The 20050-nt window shown below is 39.1% G+C and overlaps 1 protein-coding gene across 5 annotated transcripts; it reads left to right on the top strand.

Moving 5' to 3' along the window:
* Positions 1-4013: 4013 nt before the first annotated feature.
* chico (insulin receptor substrate 1 chico) lies at positions 4014-18033 on the top strand. 5 transcript variants are annotated; one of them, XM_018541251.1, is made up of 11 exons: positions 4014-4484; positions 5954-7758; positions 10534-10679; positions 11153-11441; positions 11864-11980; positions 13027-13377; positions 14061-14473; positions 14781-15196; positions 15491-15911; positions 15986-16229; positions 16331-18033. In XM_018541251.1, the coding sequence occupies exons 2-11, from the start codon at positions 7266-7268 to the stop codon at positions 17293-17295; spliced, it is 3855 nt and encodes a 1284-aa protein (XP_018396753.1). In that variant the 5' UTR covers positions 4014-4484; positions 5954-7265; the 3' UTR covers positions 17296-18033. The 5 variants fall into 5 exon arrangements, with proteins under 5 accessions (XP_018396753.1, XP_018396754.1, XP_018396755.1 ...); XM_018541252.1 differs by lacking the exon at positions 4014-4484 and having other exon boundaries at positions 5370-7758; positions 13030-13377; XM_018541253.1 differs by lacking the exons at positions 4014-4484; positions 11864-11980 and having other exon boundaries at positions 5370-7758.
* The last annotated feature ends 2017 nt before the right edge of the window (positions 18034-20050 follow it).

Below are 20050 nucleotides of genomic sequence, written 5' to 3'. Positions count from 1 at the left end.
TTAAAATACAAATGTTGTATTACTTAAAGTCTTATAATATACGTAGGATTAAGACGAATTTAAAAGATTTCTTATTTTTGTATTGTCTTATCAAAATCTTACAAAATTATGAACGAATAATATTAAAATAAAAATTGTCAAAAATATAGCCTGTGTCTACTCTCGAGAGTAATTAATTTACTTTAATATTATATTTTCAGTATTTTTATATTTGTTTATTTTCAGGCAATAAAATATGACATTACGATATATAATAAATGTGATATAATAGTAATAATAAAAATATTTGCTATTTAAATATTATGTTTTAATACAGTTTTGAAAATTGATGTTTTTATACGTACGAGAACACAAATGCATGACTATTTTTATGATTATCATTTTTATGTCTTCTCTGATACATATGTAACTTTGGATGACTAAGCATTTATGTCCCTGTGTGTATAGTTCAACGCGTTGTGATATAAGAAAACATCTATTTTTAAGTAGAATGTAATGTTTACGTTCATTGAATATAATATGTTTTTTTATAATATATAAAATGATTCTTAATATTATTCATATTATTATATTTTATTTACTTATATTCAGTATTACAATTATTGTATTTTTTTTTTAAGATAAGACGTAGTATTGGACTATTACTTATATATCATTAATTTTAATTATCTATTGGCTAAGAAGGTAAATAGGATGTATTATTTCTATGTGTGTATATTCTCTATATATAAATTTTTTTTTTAGAAAAATATTGTAGAATACTTGGCCAAATGTTTCTATAAAGCTGTCTGCGATTTATTGTATATGTAATACAATTTTATATACATCTAAAAAAAAAAAATGTTTTTGAGATATATAACTATACTGTTACTCTATATAATTAACATCAATCAATAGCGATCTCCATATGATATCAAAAATCGATTTTAAAAAAATTCATTTTATAATAGTTTCTCTTATCATACAACTTTGCTGAACATATTTTTGAATTAATATATAATTTTAGAGGTAATATCTTGTAATACATTAAATATCCACCTTGTCTACATATAGTGTTCACATAAAAATTTAGATTAATAATTGATCTATTCTGGCAAGTTTTAAAAATTGGAAAAATTTAGAAATTAGATGAATTGAAAAAGTTAGATTAGAAAAATGACCAAATAAAATTCTTATTCTACCGAAGAAAGAATTTTACCATTGTAACTATTGCAATGTATCATTTAAAAAGTTTATAACGATAATCTTTATGAGATGGATTATCGGACATTATTCATTCGCATTAGATTAAACATGATGTTCAGCGACCTTGAATATTCATGGATTCTGGAATTATACTGGAATTTTTATGTATTCTAGAAATCCTGAAATTTCAGGGCTGGCCTGGAATTCATCGTTCTTTTATTCCAAGAAAATCAGCACGAAAAAAATAAAAAGAAAATTGTGTATATGGGTATAAGAAAGCTTTTTTTGAAGATACAATAAGTTACCAATAAAAAACTTGAATGTAATATCTAAAAAATAGAAAATAGTAAAAAAATCGTTTGTGTGCTGACGGAACGTTCGATATTATTTATAAAACAATAAATAATATTCGTCTAAATTAGTTAGTGTTTTAATTCATTGGTATATAGAATCTTAATTTGAATACAAAGCATATAATACGAGTATTGCACAAATTGAAATTAAATAATGAAAATATTAATCGATGGATCTTCGAAAACTAGGATTTTTATCTGAAATATCTTGGAACCTTTGACTAGTCAGATTTTGCTGAACATCATATTAAACATTAAAGTATATAACTCGATTCTTTTGTATCAGTGTTTATGAAAATTATCTTTCGCGAAATTTTTACACGTCAAGTTGAATTTTTCAGATATATGTGACTCAATATATAAAAATACATCGTATTAGTTTTTATACTACAAATATATGATTTACAAATTCGTCGCAAATTTAAGCGATCGTTCCATTTTAGGGAAGCATGAAAAAATAGTTACAACCAGCGTTCCCCCCGTATGTGGAACATTGAATTGAGCTTATTCGATTTCGTAGCATATCTACGAGCGCATTTCAGCGCCATCACAGATCGAGTGTGCGCCTAATACTTAAAATCTGTGGCATCTTATTCTAAAAAATATTGTATGTGCGAAAGTACTAGAGAATAATATGCGTAACATACTGTAATACTATGCGCAATATCAAGATGTCTTCATATATCTTCTAGATAATTTTTAGATATGTTCCAAAAAAACGATGTGATATCTTTATGATGTTCTTTTAGATGTGTATGTATATCTTTGGGTTCAATTTTTTGCACAATTCATCCTTTTTTTCTCTAAATCGACGGAAAAAAAAAAAGAAAAAAATATCAACCATGTAAGAAGTTGAACTAAAAAGCATAGATTCTTTGACAGGAAATTAGGAGACAAGTATGAGTATGAACGCGTAATCGCGATAATTTATACAGGTTTTTTTTTTTTTTTTTTTTAAGTTAAACTTCTCACACGGCTCATCTCTTTCCGCCTTTTTTCTTTACGTTGAAGATAAAGAAACGAATTGTGCAAAAAGTTGAGTTAAACAGCACAAGTTTCCCGAGAAAGAACCAAATAGATATGTAAGCACGTAATCGCGGTAATCAAAAATGTGTTATTTTCTGCTAAACTTCTTGCTTGCTTTTTTTCTCTTATTCGTAATGTGAAAAAAAAAATGAATCGTTTAAAGAGTTTAGTTGGAAGAAACAGACTGCGGGTCATCAGGGTTTCATACGTTTATACATAAAAATATAGTATATAATACATCGATGTATATGCGTGTTAACAATGTAAACTATATTTTATATCATCTATATAAGTAATCTATGGATCATCGAAGTAACTGTATGTTCCTGATTATTGTATTGAAATTTCATCAATAATCATTGAGTTTAATTTTTTATACAGTACACTGAGACGATTGAGAGAAAAATGTACCAAGTTTTAATAAATATTTAAATAGTACGAGTTGAATACTTATAAAATATATACAAATATTTATTTGGTACAAGAGTCACTAATTAACTATCATTGTTTATTTAGTAAATATTTGTTTACTGTAAGTATTATGTCAAGTTAGTATCTATTCAAACAAGTATATTTATTAAAACGTACATTTTTTCTCTCAGTGTAGTGTAACTAAAATTAGATACACATTTATATAATCGTATATAAAACTTGATATAATTTTTCTATATCGTATTATCCGATTTAAATAATTCCGTATCTTGCATCGTTTGGATTGTTTATATGAAAAAGATTCGTGTAAACTTAACGTAAAAAAAACACGTAAAAATATCATGTAAACGTATTCTTGGCACAATCCAGTACCCGCGGATCTTGAGTTTCGATATCGTTATCGTTATATTAAACACGATTATTAAAAGAAAAAAAAAAACTGCGACAACGCGATGTAACGATATCGAACTATCGTTGAACGAAAGAAAATTAAGAGTATTGGAAGTTCTGGAACAGACGATTGACACACATCATCTTTCGAAGGAATTGGACCGCGTTGCTCCGGAATTACGAGACATCGTAATTCGCGCGCGCCGAGTTTCGGCCTTCGCGGCGACCCGGGTATCGATTCTCGCTCCCGGTCGATCCTGATCGCCTTTCGGCGGGACGTAGACCATCCTCGGCGCGCGAAGGGGTTCACGCCGCTGAACCGCGACGCGCGTTAATTCCCGGAGATCGGATCCCCGCAAGGTTCTTCCGCATTGCGGCGTCCGTCCGGTCCGTTGACACGATAGTTACGCCACTGCGCCGCGCCGCCGCCGCGCTCGTGTGTACGTAATAAACACGACGCACCGCACGTGCATACACGATGCGCGAGCGGACGTACGCGCGCGCGCGCGCTCGCGTTTCGGCTCGTATTTACAATCGCGTAGCGCGTATATCGGAGCCGCCGCCGCCGCCATTCGCGCGGGCGCGCGCGCGCTCGGCGCCTGCGTACATCTTGTTTACAACTGCGGAGCTCGGCGTACACATGACCTTTACAAGATAGACACGATCGTCTGTTCGGTTGGCTAGGCGTGAACCCGCGCGCGGCCTACGAGAAGAAGAGAGAAAGAAAGGAAGAAAGAGAGGTGTCGGAGAGCGCGCGCGCGCGCGCGCGCGAGTGCGTGTTGTGTGTCGTGACGAGAGTGTCCCATCGCCTTTTGCTGGAACATCCGGCGGCCACGTACCCGGCGATCGCGGAGACTCGCACACGAATTTTAACGCGCGTTCAGAGAGAACCGAGAGTCGTCGTCGCGGTTCACGTCGCATTGTGCGCTCAACGTTTCGCGCGCGTCGCGACGATCGGACAATTGAAACGACGAAAACAGTGCGACGTCGATATCCAGTCGCTCGCGCGCGCGATCTCGATCACTCGGTCGCGCGAGTGACGACACACGGCGATTGTTGTTTGTCCCGCGCGCGCGCGCGTACGTCCCGAGTGCTCTGGTAAGTACTGCGGGACACGAGGGGTTTACCGCGCGTGCACGCGGCCGATTGAGGTGCTCGAGGAAGACGTCGCTCGGCGAAGGAGTCTCGTCTCCGTCGTCGGATCGCGACCCCACGAGGGTAGAGAGAGAGAGAGAGAGACGTGATATCCCCCGCGCGTGTATTTTCGTGCGCGGCAATAGTGCGTCGTTAATCGGGGTTGTCCCGGCTGTGTTTCCCTCCTCCCCGCGTTTAAACGTTCACGCGGAGCGGAGAAAGAGAGACGGCGGACGCGAGAGGCGCGGAAGAGGAGCCACACGCGAGAGTGGAGCAGCTGCGGAGAGACGAAGCCGCGAGGAGCGTGGAAGAGGTAGTCAGTCGCGACGGACGGTGGGGGGGGGGGAAAGAAACCGCCGCGTTTCTGCCCGCGCGCGCGCCCCTCGCCCCGCATCGACCTGGAATGCCGCCGCTGCCACGGTTGTTTTGATGTCGGCCGCGTCGCTATTGCGCATGAAAAAAAATTCGCGTTGCCCTTGGCAGTAGCCTATTTCGCGAGAGGAGCGCGCGCGACCGTCGCGGGGGCCGTGCCGTGCCGCCGCGCGTAGGGGCGAATTTCGGACAGCCGCCCACCTGCGCGAGACACCTCACCGTCTCTCACCCGCTGCTCTCTCGTCCGTCCGTCGTGTCTGTACAGAGAGAGAGACATACGTCGCGCGCTCGGTCGTCGTGTTTCCTCGCCACGGCCGTAACACGTTTTCCACGAAGGAGCGAGACTCCGGACGGGACGCGCGGCATTCACTCGCGACTATAGAAAGAAAGAAAGAGAGAGAGAGAGAGCGAGTCCGTCTTGTCGTGAGGGTCCCTTCTGCCTGTCGCCACGTTGCGCCCTCCCCCTCCTCTTTCTCTCTCTCTCGCCCTCCCTGCGTCGTGAATCGTATTGCGTCGCGCGCTCTCCGTCTGTCTGGCTAACCGTCCGTCCGTCCGGTTCCCCCCCTCCTCCTCCTTTCTCTCTTTCTCCCGTCTCTGTTCCTCCGCGCGTGCGTGTGAAGGGGTGCGCGCGTGAGGGTCGGTGTTTATTCGCGACGCGTATGAGAGAGAGAGAGAGCACGCGCGCGCGCGCGCGCAATCGTGTGTATACACGTCACCGTCGTGGACCACGCAGTAAATTGTGTTATTCGGAGAGACAAACAGGTGCAGGAGGAGGGCTCGCTCGCACAAACGGCCGCACCTCGTGGCGTTGACGCAGGCTGACGACGCGACGGCTCGCATCGGTCGCGTAGCTCCGGCCGACGTCTCTGTCCCCGCGGTCCACACGCACCGCACGTCTCCTTCCCCTTGATCGCGAGCGCGCGCGAATTACTTGCTCGCGCGTGGAATGCGCGAGCGGCGGTGGCACTTAGTCTAGAGCCACGTTCGAAGCCTCGGCGCGCGCCCGAGAGACGCGGGTCTGAGATCGGTGGCGGGCGAAATTAGACGGAACCGCGTGACAGGTGGATTCGAGGCGTGCCGAGACGCAGAGAGAGAGAGAGAGAGAGAGAACGGCAGTAAGAAAGGAAGAAGAGGAGAAGAAGGAGTGAGGAGAGACGGGGAGCGAAGCGAGAGTGCCGTCGCACACAACATCTCGGAGTCGGCGGGTGCGATCGCGCGGAATCTTCCCCTACTTGGTTCCGCCGTGTTGAACGCGAGGGAGCGAGTGAAAAAAAAGGCGAGGGGGTGGGCGAGCGTGAGATCGCGAACGCGTTCATCGGTCCCCGCGGTCTGTCATCGTCCGTGATTGTGCGTCTCGTGGCTGGCCATGGCTCGCCATTGTTATTGTTGTCGTTCCTCCTAACCTACGAGAAGTAGGTGGACGTCCGCCGCGACTGCCGCCGTGAGAGGAAAAGAGAGGGACTCGACGCGACGCAGCAGCAGCAGCAAGCAGCACACCCTCGGATCTCGTCGAGGGGAACGCTGTGCATATGCAACCTGGCTGACGCGGTGCGGTTGCTCGCGCGCATCGCCGTGTTATATTTACGTCTCGAAAACGTGCTCCCGCGCCGTTATACGAGAGGCGCGCTCGCTTCGCTCGCGATATCGTTTCCGCCGTGACTGTCAATGTGCGACGGATCTGAGCGCGCGATAAGAGCCCGTCGACGACGAGGACGTTTCCCCGCATTCGGAGGGCAAGCATATCGTGGCGCGCTGAAAGGCGCAGTTCGCTGACACGTTGACGGCCGCGTTGTTGTTATGCCCGCGAAAGTGCGCGGATCGCGCTCCACCAAGGCGATCGAGCGGCGACGTTAAATGACGTTAATCGGGAGGAGGAGAGAGACTGGAGATATATCTATTATTTATTAAGAGATTGATTGATCGATCTGATCGATTGAAGCTTTCATTATCGGTCTAGGCGTATGCCCTCACTCTCGTAAGAACGTTCCGGCGGTAAACAAAAATAATACGCTGAAACTAAAACAATTTAAACGTCGAAGAGAAACGAGTGCTGTGTGTGGAGTGATCGACGCGAAGGAAGCGTAAGTAAAACTCGAAAACGATACGATTAACGAAGAGATCGGAAAAAGAAGAATACAAAAAGGAAAGAGAGAGAGAAGAGGATAGTGTGTCGGAATCCTTTTCTCCGCCACAATGAACTTCTGCGCCGTTGTGCGTCACGCGGTCTTTCGCTGAGGACGAGGCGCACGTGTGACGACGTGCTCTCGGTGCGTTCCGCGAAACGCGCACGTCGACTCGCATGCTCGAGGAGAAAGGATACGGTAGGCAGCGGGAAGCGCGAGCGGGGACGATAATAGCCGGGATACCATGTGAATGATACGGAGAACGCGAAGGGCCCAAACTCTCGTCCTCGTGGGATTCGTTCGTAATCGTGCGACAACGACGACGACGACGACGATCTTCTCGATCGTCATCCCGACGATGTCCTCGGGCAGGGGCCCGGCGTCGCCCTCGGGCGGGCCCGTGATCCGCTGCGGCCACCTGAAGAAGCTCAAGACGATGAAGAAGAAGTACTTCGTGCTGCGCGGCGAGGGACCTGGCTGCTACGCCTGCCTCGAGTATTACGACAGCAAGAAGAAATTCGAGAACAGGCAGCTGCCGAAGCGCAGAATACTGCTGCACAGCTGCTTCAACATCAACAAGCGCGGCGACACCAAGTACAAGCACGTGATCGCGCTCTACACCAAGGACGAGTGCTTCTGCCTGATCCTCGACAGCGAGAAGGAGCTGGACGAGTGGCTCAAGGCGATGCTGAGGCTACAGAGCGGGGACGTGCCCGACGGGGAACAGCCGCGGCCTACATTCGGTAAATTGCGCCGCTTTTTCGAATTCCCGTCCGAAACGTCAGGAGGAGAGAACCGACGACGAGCCGACCGACCTTTATTATTGCTCCGATCGGTGTAACGTTCTCGATGATCTGATACTCTCTCCTGACCTCATCCTCCTCGTCATCGAGATAGTCTATCGTCCATCCATCCCCTCCTCCACCCCCCCCCCCCCCCCCCCCCCCCCCCATGGTATCGCGCTATCAAAAATCAGCCATTGTCCATATAAATGGATGTCGATATATGGACGTTTAAATTCCCGCTTGTTTGTTTGTCTAATTAATGAGACATTTGCGTTCTTTAGATAGCAATTTACCTTGATTACATATTTCTGTTACTTGGATATGAATCTTCTTGTTTTCTGACGATGGTAATCGATTTTTTTTTTTTTTTTCATGATGAGATTATCGTGCCTGTGTCGACTGGCGTAGAACAGATCTGTAACAGAACTTGGTCGTGCGTGTACTTACATATTTGTTTACATCTACGATAGAATGAATCGATGATTTTCGGAATGCACTGCTTCTCTGAGAATTTTATATTTTATTTACTTCTGTTATTTTTTTTTTTTTTTAACACAAAAACACGAGTTTTCTCGTAATTTTAAAAAAAAGGTCGTTTGTTTGTCCATATCGAATGTTATAATTTTGTACATATTCCTAAGAAATTTGTGCAAAATTAAAGAGACAGAGATACACGATAAAAAAATATATCGCTGCTGTCTGTTTTGTGACTTCCACATTTCGAACGAGTTATGTAGCCTTGGAATAAAAATAACGTTGGCAATTGTTTGTGTTTCTGTGTTTCTTACAGAAACAAAGAAAACAAGAGTAATATGGGATAAATACAAAACGTCTTTGTTTTAAATTGCATATTATTCCTTTTTTGGTTTTTGCATAGAATCTCCGTTTTAATATAAAAAAAATATTCGCTTTTTAACTTGATTATTAACACAATTCTTTTGATGTCTATGAATACATAGAGATAAAGATTTCTTTGAATTTAATAAATTTTATTTTATTCGAATAAATTTGTTATTTGGAATGGTTCGAATGTTTGAATCAATAAGTACAATTGTTTAAATTTGAAACAATATAGTGAAGAATTGCCGAATGTGTACCACCTATTTTTTTTATTATAATTTTTATTTTTGGTACTGTTTTGTACACAAATGAACGATAGAAATTGTAGTTTAAAGTTAATTAATTTTGGATGTTTATTATTACATATTTTCACCAATAACAAATTAAATTTATTATTAATGAAAAGTTAAACATGTAATAATAAGCGTCCGAAATTAATTAACTTGAAACTACAATTTCTATTGTTCATTTGCGTACAAAACAGTGTCTCTCTATACCATATGTCTTTGAAATCGTATTTCCTTTAAAAGTATTGAATTGATGGTTGTGTAAATAATTAAAAGTGTAAAATTATTGTAATTAAAAAAAACAAATGCATAATTTTAATTATTTATTAAAAAATAATTAGATATTTTATAATTGTTAAATGTAATTATAATGAAAAGGCAAATGACATTAAAATAAAATTAGCTCAAATATATTTTTACACTTTGTACTCATATCAATTATTAGTGTAATTATTGTCGATTATTAGTCTTATTTTTTAATGGTAATCGTACGATTTAGGAAACTTATAGTAAAATATAGGAAATTTATAGTAAATAATTGGATGATCACATTGTCATCAGCTACATAAAAGTTGATTAAAAATTAATATCAGATGTATCTGATATTAATACGCCACTATAACATCCAAAACAAGGCAGAAACTATTATATTTTGTCTATATTACTCATTTCTCATGTATTTTATATTATTGTTACTAAATATTATCTATATTAAGTGTTAATATAAAATATTAATGAGGTACGATTTAGGCGATTAGTACGTATTCTCTTATATCTTTTTTTTAAATATCTTGTTTATGTGAACAGACAATGTCTATCTTCGGCATTCGCACGATCAACTGTTCGGCACAAATTGATATAACACATAGCACTGTTTGTTTAATCTTGTTAGATGTATAAACGTTGTTTCCGTAATTTCGGCCAAAAAATATAATGTTGTTCTAAGAAAGTAACTATTTGCATAGAACAATCTCTATCAATATATTGTATTTTGCCATCTTCAAATAAATAATTTGTTTTATTCTTCGTATTCATTGTAACCAAATAATATATTATTTGATTGAAAGATATTACTTCGAATAATAATGTTATTTCTGTCAAACATTAGATATTTCTCAAATAAAACAATAGTTTCATTCAAACGAATAATGTTTCGTACAAACATATGTTGTTTTAATAAAAATAGATTTTAGTCAAATAGGAATATTAAATCCAAAGAAATCTTTTTCTCCATATATGTATTAAATTATTTTACACAAAAGTCAGTATTTATATTATTATTTTATATGTACTTTTGGACATTATTTACTATGATGCATTTCAGCTATAAATATATTCAATGCTGCAAACATACATGATAATAAACTGATGATTGTTTGCGTTTTATAAATAGATGCTTATTGTTATGATATTTTGCATTAAATGAACTGCAACAGATATTTTAAGTTTTTTATGTGTATTTATTTGAATTTTGTATATTATATATACATTTAATGTAATTGACTTACACAAAAAATTTAAAATATCTGTTGCTTTTTTATTTATAAATTATTTCTGTATTTCAAATATGAGATTTGTATTTTACGTTTTTTAATATATCTTTCAGAACACGTGTGGCAAGTTACAATGCAAAAAAGAGGTCTAGGGGCACGAAAGAACATCCACGGACCCTACAGATTATGCCTCACCGATCAAACTTTAAGTTTAGTGAAGATTGGAGCACAGGATAACTCTGATTCTATCGAGATTTCTGTAAGTTTACATATAGTTAGTTTGAAATAAAAAAAATTAATGTAGTGTAGTATGTTGTAGTCTATAACATACTAATAGATTAGTGCTTATAGCTATTATTTTGTATTTTTTTTTATACGAGCTTTGCTGACAAAAGAACGCCGTAGTCTAGTGTATGCTTTCATATTCACGGTGGTCCGAGATGTATTTAGACGGATCAGTTTTCACCGTGAATAATAAAGTGAATGAAAGATTTTGTTTAGACTAAGCGACGCCACACGCGAAAGCAATTGCACACGGTGATATCTCAACGCCTTGATATGTTTGGAAGGCTTACCGTGAATCGTCGCAAATTAAGCGCCTTAATAATGCGCATTGTTATTAAAAAATATATATCCTAGAATTTCATTATTATTAGTTAAAGGTCAACAAAACTTGACATTTAATATATTAAAATCAATACAATCTCTAAATTTTCTTGTCCCTTCTTGCAGCTAAATTATATTAGACGATGTGGATTTGCGAATGATATATTCTACATAGAAGTTGGCCGATCCGCCGTAACCGGAGATGGTGAATTTTGGATGGCTGTCGAAGATAACAATATCGCGCTCAACATGTACGATGTAATAACGACTGCGATGAGGAATTCGAAAAGTAACAAAGACGAAGTTGGGCCTCGCCAGAGAACACGTAGTTCCTCCGCCAACGAAGCCAGCAAACCTATATCCGTTCTCCAAAGACGGCATACGGGTCAAAAGCTTCATGGCTTTTCACCCTTGGGTAAGCTGCGATTTTCGTAAATCTGCTCCTTGTACATATCGTTTATCCGTTGTGATTTACACCAGGATGTGAGTTATCAGTTTTTTCAGCGTGTTTCGTACTACTTATCGAAATGTGATTTTCGCATATGTAATTTGGGACATATCGGTTATCACGTGTCTATAATCAGAAGTCGACAGAGATACTGCGTCTCGGTTTGCTTCGGTATACGTCATTTGTGTATTTAAAATCATCCTTTTTACAAATTCCTTTTAAATCCGGATTTGAAACTTCGTCTAGTACACCGTTCCTTTACACATAATTATCGCCAATTGCACACGCACATTAAATTGTATACTTTAAGAAAACTAGGTGAATCGTCGTATCTGTACACATTAGAGCTCAGCTTTAGAATAACACAAATGGGTTTACGGGGTTTGCAGAGGAACAGAAGATATACAAGGAGCAAGTGGAACCACTGCAAGAGCAGACTGCTACTTCCTCTGTTCTCACACAGTGTAGTCAATCTCGGAATACCTCCTCCACCAATACAGTCACGGGTCTGTTCTCTGTCACAATAGCTATTTGCTTTCCTTCTTTCGCGTTTTTATGGATTTTGAATGGCAAAAAGGACACATATGAACATGTCGTTTATTTTTCTTCAGTTTTTCATTTCATGGGGTATAGGACTTTATCTAAAAATTTGATCATTGCATTTTTCTTTTATTTTATTTGATAGATTTGGTTATATGTGCAACATGTACTATTTACATATACGCAATTGATATGACTTTTATTTTTAATTTTGTTGGAAAAAATAAGTTTAAAAAGAATTGTACTGATATACATTCTAATTTCATCCATAAATATCATTCGTTATATCATACATATAACTTATTTATTTGTAATATATTATCCTTTGGAAAAGATTGATAAGTACTTAATAAAGTTGGAAATATTTTCTTAATGTTAAAAGTAACGACAGAACTTATTATATTGATATTAATTTTTGAACACGTAAAACAATGAAAAGCTAAAATTGAAACTTTTGTACAAATGCAATGATCAATTGTGTTAATAAGGAAAGTTTGGGTCGATCAGTAATGCATCATTTTCTGAGTGTTAGTTTCATAGTGTAAATAGCATGATTGGTACAATCAACAAGTTATCTGGAATCCGTAAATTGTCTGATGTCAGGTATTATATATATATATTATATATATGTATATGTGTGTGTGTGTATATATATATATATATATAATGCATCTTGCTAAAATGATGACGGAAGACAGGAAACTGAATTTGTACGCTTTATTGTCATTTTAATGTTATTTGTACATGTGTTTTACCATCATTCTCTTTTCACGTAAAAGTTATCGTCATAAGGGAAATCAAACTGAAGAAAACAGTTGCTAGTCGAAAACGATTATTAAAATAGGTTTTGTGTGTCAATAACTCATCGCGAAACATAAGAGATAGATTCTCTGCGGTCATGTCTTTAACAGCACGATTGGTACACTATCCGTGCCGTATCTGTCATATCCGGCATAAGATGCACGTAAGACAAAAGACAGTTGTGCGATAGTGAGAGGTGTGTGGTTTGCAGCAGTTGCTGGTACCGGGGCTTGGACTACTGGGATTGCCACGACTAATGCCAACAGTGCCGGTACCGCTAGACGTCGTCATTCGGTAGCGAGTCATCCTCATTCCGTCAATAATTCCCAATCCGTTCACAATGTCACAACAGCAACAAATGCAACTATGACTACCACTACTGTCACTACCACTACCATTACTGCAACCACCACTACCATCACCACCACCATTACTGCGACCGTCACCGCGACGATCACTACAACCACAACCGCGACAATATCCCATCAGAGAACCTTGTCGCTGCCCTTAGCTGCCGTTATTATCAATCAAACGCAACCATCTAAAAGATCCGTTTTACGGTGTATGTATTTCGTTTCGTCACACATATTTGTTTAATCGATCCGAATCTCTGTTTTATCCTTCAGTGTTTCTGCAATACGCTTGTTCTGCTCTTTTTGTTACGCATTCATTCCTTCCAAACTGTATAAAGTCAATCAATGTTATGTTATCTAATAAGAGATCATAGTAATTACAATTGTAAAGTTTTGCTAGCATGCTAATATTAAGTGCACGATGTATTATGAAAACAAATGCTTTAGTTCGTATCTTCTGTTTATTTGTTATTGAACATAAGGAATGAATATGTTTTGTACATTTCTCCTGGATGCTCCATAGTGTTGATACTTGGTTAATAATTTCTGCAAGCTGGTTATCGTAATTATTACTTTGCTATATTTAATTTTTAACCCGAATTCTGCAAATTCGCGGAATATTTTTGATGAAGTGACCGTGATTACTGTTGCTTAACTTAAGAAAAATAAATATAGATGTACACAAACACACACACACACACACACACACACACACACATACATATATATATATATAACAATAAAAAAATACATTGTGTACATATATAATAATTTATATACGCGAACATATATAAAACTAACTGCTGTTGCTATGCTGGGACGATGGAACTGGCTTCTTTCTACCGTATGTAAGTAAACATTACGAAGAGAATTTTGACAAGTATCTTTGCAGGTGCTACCGGGCGCGATCGATGCGACAGTTTGCCGTCGAGAGCTCGCACTACCAGCGAGGGACAACCGACTACGGTTGTGTTAAGTCATCCTAGAGGAGCCCATATTATGTCGCATGTTCCACGACCGCATTCTATGTGTGGCCGAGGCCTCTCATATTCTCCACCAATCGCGTCGATGCCTATTAGTCCATCTTCCGATGTCTGTTCGTCGGATTCAGCTGGATCGTCACCCTCGATGGATGATTGTGGTGAGAATATTATGGAAGAAAGCACTGTCTCGAGGTACGGGCATTCCTTGACACCTGATGAGCCTGTAATCTTAGACAAGAAAGGTGACGACTATGCCCTGTGGTCGACGTCGCATCCACATTTGAAATACTCGCCAAACTTTAAATCTCATTCGCCCTCTCAGGTGAGTGTACTCGTAATATCGCTTTTGAATCTTTTAATATAATAAGAGTTTTTATAAAACTGTATAAGGGTAGCATAAATTTTCTAGTCTATAGACAGTAATAATACCGAAATTTATAATATCTTATTTTTATTGTTATATACAGTAAAATAGTTTAAAATGACCTTTTCACATTTAATAAAATCTAACAAATCCCCCTCTTCTTTTGTAGTATTTATTTAAATAAAATGATGTTTAGTTCAAATATAATACTGTTTTATATTTTAATTGCAGAATAAACACTGATAATTGATCATTTTAATTGCAGAGTTCCTACCAGAGTGAAATGTACAGCCCCTGCGGGTCGAGTCCAGGCCGTGGAGGCGTATATATGCCCATGAGCCCGGCGACAACGGCCCATTCGCATTCCCGTGGATCATCCCTTGTAGAGGAAAGCAACGTGGATGGCTACGTACCAATGGCACCAGTTGGAGATGACGGTTACGTCGATATGGATCCTGTAAATACTCACAACGGTCACTTTCCGGACGATATGTCGCAGAACGATGGCAGTAGCTGTTCTGTTACATCAGGCACGCCTAGTACAGATCTGCGATTTTCTGAGTATCATTTAGACAAGGTAACCAGCTTTTTAACACCCGGGGAAGATCTGCAAGCGAGACCAACCAGAGCTTACTCCGTTGGATCGAGGCCGGAACAAGCCAATAGGCATCGCAAAAACAGGTATGAGATTAAAATATTATTTAAGGTTTATTGTACGTATTGTTATTTGATAAAATATTAAAGTTTTACAAAATTCTATGACGATTGCATGATTTAAGAGAATATTTCAACTAAATGAATTTTAAGGCTCCTGAGTTTAGTTTATCATGGCCATATTGGATCGACATCGTAAGCGAGAAATGACACGTTAAAGGCTATGTGGTTGCAACGACTACTCAGGAGTCTTAAACATTGTTTAAATATGCTACCGATATGAACGACATCTTTTATTTTACTACATCAATCTTTATGCAGGTTGGACATCACTCCGCAAGACGCCAACAGAGTACGAGCATTTTCCGTAGGTAGTCGGTCTAAGAGGCCCGAGATCGGAAGGCTAGCTAATGTAATTACTGCGCCGTTACCAGCTGGTTCGGAAACCTCGAATTCAAAGTCAAGTTCCGCGCCGTTGCTATCGAGCTCTTGGGGACACAATTCTGGTTGTTCCGGAGCATCCGATCGCATGGAGGATCTCATGGAATTGGATTTCACGAGGCCCAGTATTCCAACCGCTCTCTCTTCGCCTCCGTTATCATGTTCCCAACCTCAGTCGCAACCGCAATTGTACTCTACTTATTCTACTGCCACCGACACTAGTTCCTACGTTGACATGTCGCCCGGACAAGCTCCCATATCGACCACTGCCCCATACGTCGATATGAGTGGCATAAATAAGGTATTATCGATATTTTTGCTGATAAAATTACTGCATAGCCGTTCTTAATTAACAACAAAATTCTTTTCTTACAGATCAATCGCAATAACAATAATAATACAATCACTGCCAACCACAATCATAGCCACATGCATATATCATCGCTAACTTTCGCTCATAAACCTGTAATTACAACTTTAAAACCGGTAGAAGAAGCGGAGGGACCTTATATGAAAATGGATGGTACGATAGAAATAGATTGGACACATTCGGAAGCGAGCCCGAAACAATTGTCATCGCCTATTCAAGAGGATACCTATCAAACAAATGGACCACCAGGTATTAGAGTTTGTAAATATTTATTGCAAAGAGATCTTATAATATTATTCTTTATATAATTAATAAAAATAATATTTGTGAAAATTATTACGAATATTCAGGTAGCACAAGAACTGCACCCGTAGATCTTCCTCAACCGAGGCGTCCCCCGGAGGGCTACGTCGAGATGTCTTTTAAAGCACGGCCGAGTTTAGAACAAGACTACATAAATATGAGTATGGGTGGGAACAATCGAAACAATCGTAAAACACGAACAGGCAATCGCAAAGAAAAATCGCGATCGCAACCAATCGCGATTCAGGCGGGCAGCAAACCATCTAAAACTCCAAATTTTCTACCTTTGAACGGAAGTCCGACATCCGAGAGTTTGGCGAGCACGCCTGCCTCTCCGCCGCGAGCAACGCCAACAGGTTCATCGGCCACGATTTTTCCCTTTTCTCTGAATAGTCCTCAGTCACCCGTGAAACCTTTCACGAAGAAAAACGATGATTTCTCCACGACAGAAGGAGATTTTTCTGACCAAAATAAGAACAATGAATACGCGGTGATGGAACCCGCAAAGAAGGTTTACACGTCGTGTTCTACCCCATTGACGGAGATGATATCCTCGTCGAAGGCGAATAGCGAGAAGCCACCTAGTCCTGTAGAGAAGAATGTTCGAGTCATATTAAAGTCTTCGTCATCGCAAGAACACGGTAAGCCCATTAACGTAATAACGAAAAAACTGTCGGATATAACGGTGTCGAAACCGCGTCTCGTCACGGCCTCGCCGAACACCAGTCCTACCCTGACGGGTTTCAAGCCGTCGACCGCGCAACAGCCGAAGCCATCCTCGCCAAAGTTCATCGACGAGACTCCCACGCCTACGCCCACATCTACACCCACGCCCACGCCAAGTCCGTTGGACAGTGAGGGTTACGAGAAGCTTCAACCGGGCGCGACAATACTACATTACGCTAGTCTCGATCTGCCGGAGGTCGATAATCCAGCACCCGTATCACCGGCGTCCACGCAGGAGAATTTCACCTACGCCGAGATCGACTTCGCAAAACTCAAGCAGACCTAAAATATGCGCTGTCCTGAATACGCATATTTTGCCAGCCCCGTGTCGCGTACAAGGCTGTGCGTGATGGAGTGGTTTGGCTGACGCCTCTTGTGTTCCCCACGATAGCAACGAGTAGGCAGGGTATAATCGATCGTTCTGACATTGGCTCTGCTGGTCTAACGAACAAGGCGCCGGGTAGGAACTCTGTATATATAATTCATTTCTTTTTCTCTCCAGCCTAATGGCATTATACCGCTTGCCGATCTTTCTGATAGATTGGCAGCCTATTTTAAATTGTTTGAGAAATAAGCATCGTTGGTACCTATAGTTCTGGTTGTACTGCATTAATATCGTATTTTATCAGAATGATGTGAAATTTTTTAATATAGGCGAAATATACTTTTTTCTCGCTGATTCCGAAGAGAGTCCTCAAATCTGTCCACATATACGCTATTTCTAATATTTAAACGATCGGTAATTTAACGGAAAAGAGCAAACTACGAAAACGTTATCTTTTATTTTTAGTTAAAATAATGTATTTGTATAATTGGGGTTAGAGTAGAAGGAATTTTTTGATATTAGAATATATCATCTAGTTAAATGAGAGTCGCTTGTAAAAATGTATAAATCTTTTATATTTTAATTTTGTTAGTGGATTTGCGTGTTATCTCTCAAAATTGATTTTGTTTTGTATTATATTTCCAGATGCTGACAAGCCAAATATGTATAAGTCAATTCTTTTGAGATATATATAGATACGTACACACCAAATTTAAACTTATATATTTATAATAATTTTTCCTAATATATATATATATATATATGTATATATATATGACGATGAAATTTATTTATATCGATTGTTTTTGGAGCTACGCTCGCGTACATAACATAAATTCTATTATTTTTCAGTACGCGTATAAATTTTAACGATGTACCTTTTATTTGCCCATTGTAAATTCTATTGAACTTGAATCTTCGAGAAAAAGAACTTGCACGTTGTTCTGTACATACAGAAAATAGCATGTTACTCTATATGTTCGCTTACTTACCTTATTACGTTTTATAACAGCCAAATTGTTGGATTCGAATATGTTTGTGTATTGTTTTTAATTGAAAAAAAAAAAGTAATCGTATACATAGGTGTGTATAAACTTGCGCGACATTGTGTGACATAAAATATCGGCTTCTATTTTAAACGTTTTATCTTTATCCGAAAATCTTTGGACATTCAATGAGACCTTAAATAACGGAATCTGCGAAATCTTAGGCGTAAGGAAAAACATGAAACCATGGATTTGCAATTTTTATAACTCTCGAAAGGATCATTCTAAGCCTATTCTTGCGCAGGAATACGTACTGACAAGACCTCGTCGATTTTCCGCGAAATGGACAAAAATTCTCACAACGCCAACGAAACCCTGCTTTTAGACATTACGACTAATCCGTTGATATCAGCGTTAATTGAAATTGAATTAAACGAAATTGAGGTATCGTAAGCTTTAGGAATATCGCATAGAATACGGTGGTGTGTAACAGTACACTACCAGAAACATAAGTACTGAAAGAGAAACGCGACGGACCCGATCTTCGTAACTGCGATTAATTTACTGCGAAACACGGATGAAATTCCGCAGAGCGAAACCGACACTCAATATATACCGGAGGTACACGTTGCGCTCTCGCGTCTTCTCTGTGCCGAATTTTAATCCGATTATCTCCTCGCGAAGGAATGTTACCCGCCAATGTTAGATCGACATCTCTCATAGAATTCGTATTGTAGACAAAATAGATGTTCCGTACACAATGGCAGTATACATGTGTTATAACGCTTTTCATATAAATTATGACGGGCCGAAGGCGCCTCGAAAGAGCTAATTCGACCTCGTATACACACGTACACGTAAATATACAGTCGCATGACGCGTATACATATATGCATATTCGTACTGCAGGATATTCTGTGAAAACGGTACAACCGAGACGTCGTGCCGGGAGACGGTACAAAGAAAGATCTTAGAGTAAATATTTAGTAAGAGGATTATTTAAGGAGAAAAAGCAAAAAGGAGGATAAAAGGGTGGAGATACAGATGCCTATGTGTAACGAATCGATTCTTATCAATAGAACGGCTTGTCTCGTTTGAGCTAAAAAAAAATATATATATATATATACATTCTTGGCATGTATCTTATTTAAACGTATTGCGGTTGTACCGTAACGTACAGGGTGTCTTGTATATGTACACGTATGTCCGACGAGTTTCTATGTAAGTTGCGAGAGAGCGGTGCGTGCGTGGGTGGGTGGATGCGTGCGTGCGTGCGTGCGTGCGCGATCTTTTTTTTTTGTTGTGCTGTATGTACATGGAAGTATATACGTGACGGACATACGTGTATGTATACATATATGTACACACATACACATACATATATATAAATATATATATATATATATGTTATAAATATTAAGTATAATAATAATAATTAATAAACTCGCAATATATACATCGTTGTTTTGTTTTCTATTACCTTATAGAATGTCTTATAAATCCTAAGGACTTGTCGAGCAAAGAAATCCGCTTTAATTGTTAACTTTCGAAGTGTAATTTTAAATGAATAACTGTTTAATGATCAATTATTTTCTGTGTTTTCATTTGTAATATTTTTCTTATATACTGTAAATAATTTATATTAATACATTAGCTATAATATTAAAATATATATGATTTATAAATATTTTAATGTACAATCTTACGAATGAAAACTTTTGTTTACAAGT

This window comes from Cyphomyrmex costatus, unplaced genomic scaffold, assembly GCF_001594065.2.
Source record: "Cyphomyrmex costatus isolate MS0001 unplaced genomic scaffold, Ccosl1.0 scaffold28, whole genome shotgun sequence".
NCBI lineage: Eukaryota > Metazoa > Arthropoda > Insecta > Hymenoptera > Formicidae > Cyphomyrmex > Cyphomyrmex costatus.
Note: the sequence above shows the minus strand (reverse complement) of the source record. Positions and strands in the feature narration are given on the sequence as shown.

Excerpts from the sequence above, each read along its gene's own strand:
- chico (XM_018541251.1), top strand. The coding sequence starts at position 7,266 with ATGATACGGAGAACGCGAAGGGCCCAAACTCTCGTCCTCGTGGGATTC. Across the intron at positions 13,378-14,060 it reads TAAAAGATCCGTTTTACGGT|GTGCTACCGGGCGCGATCGA; the intron begins GTATGTATTTCG and ends GTATCTTTGCAG. Across the intron at positions 15,197-15,490 it reads AATAGGCATCGCAAAAACAG|GTTGGACATCACTCCGCAAG; the intron begins GTATGAGATTAA and ends ATCTTTATGCAG.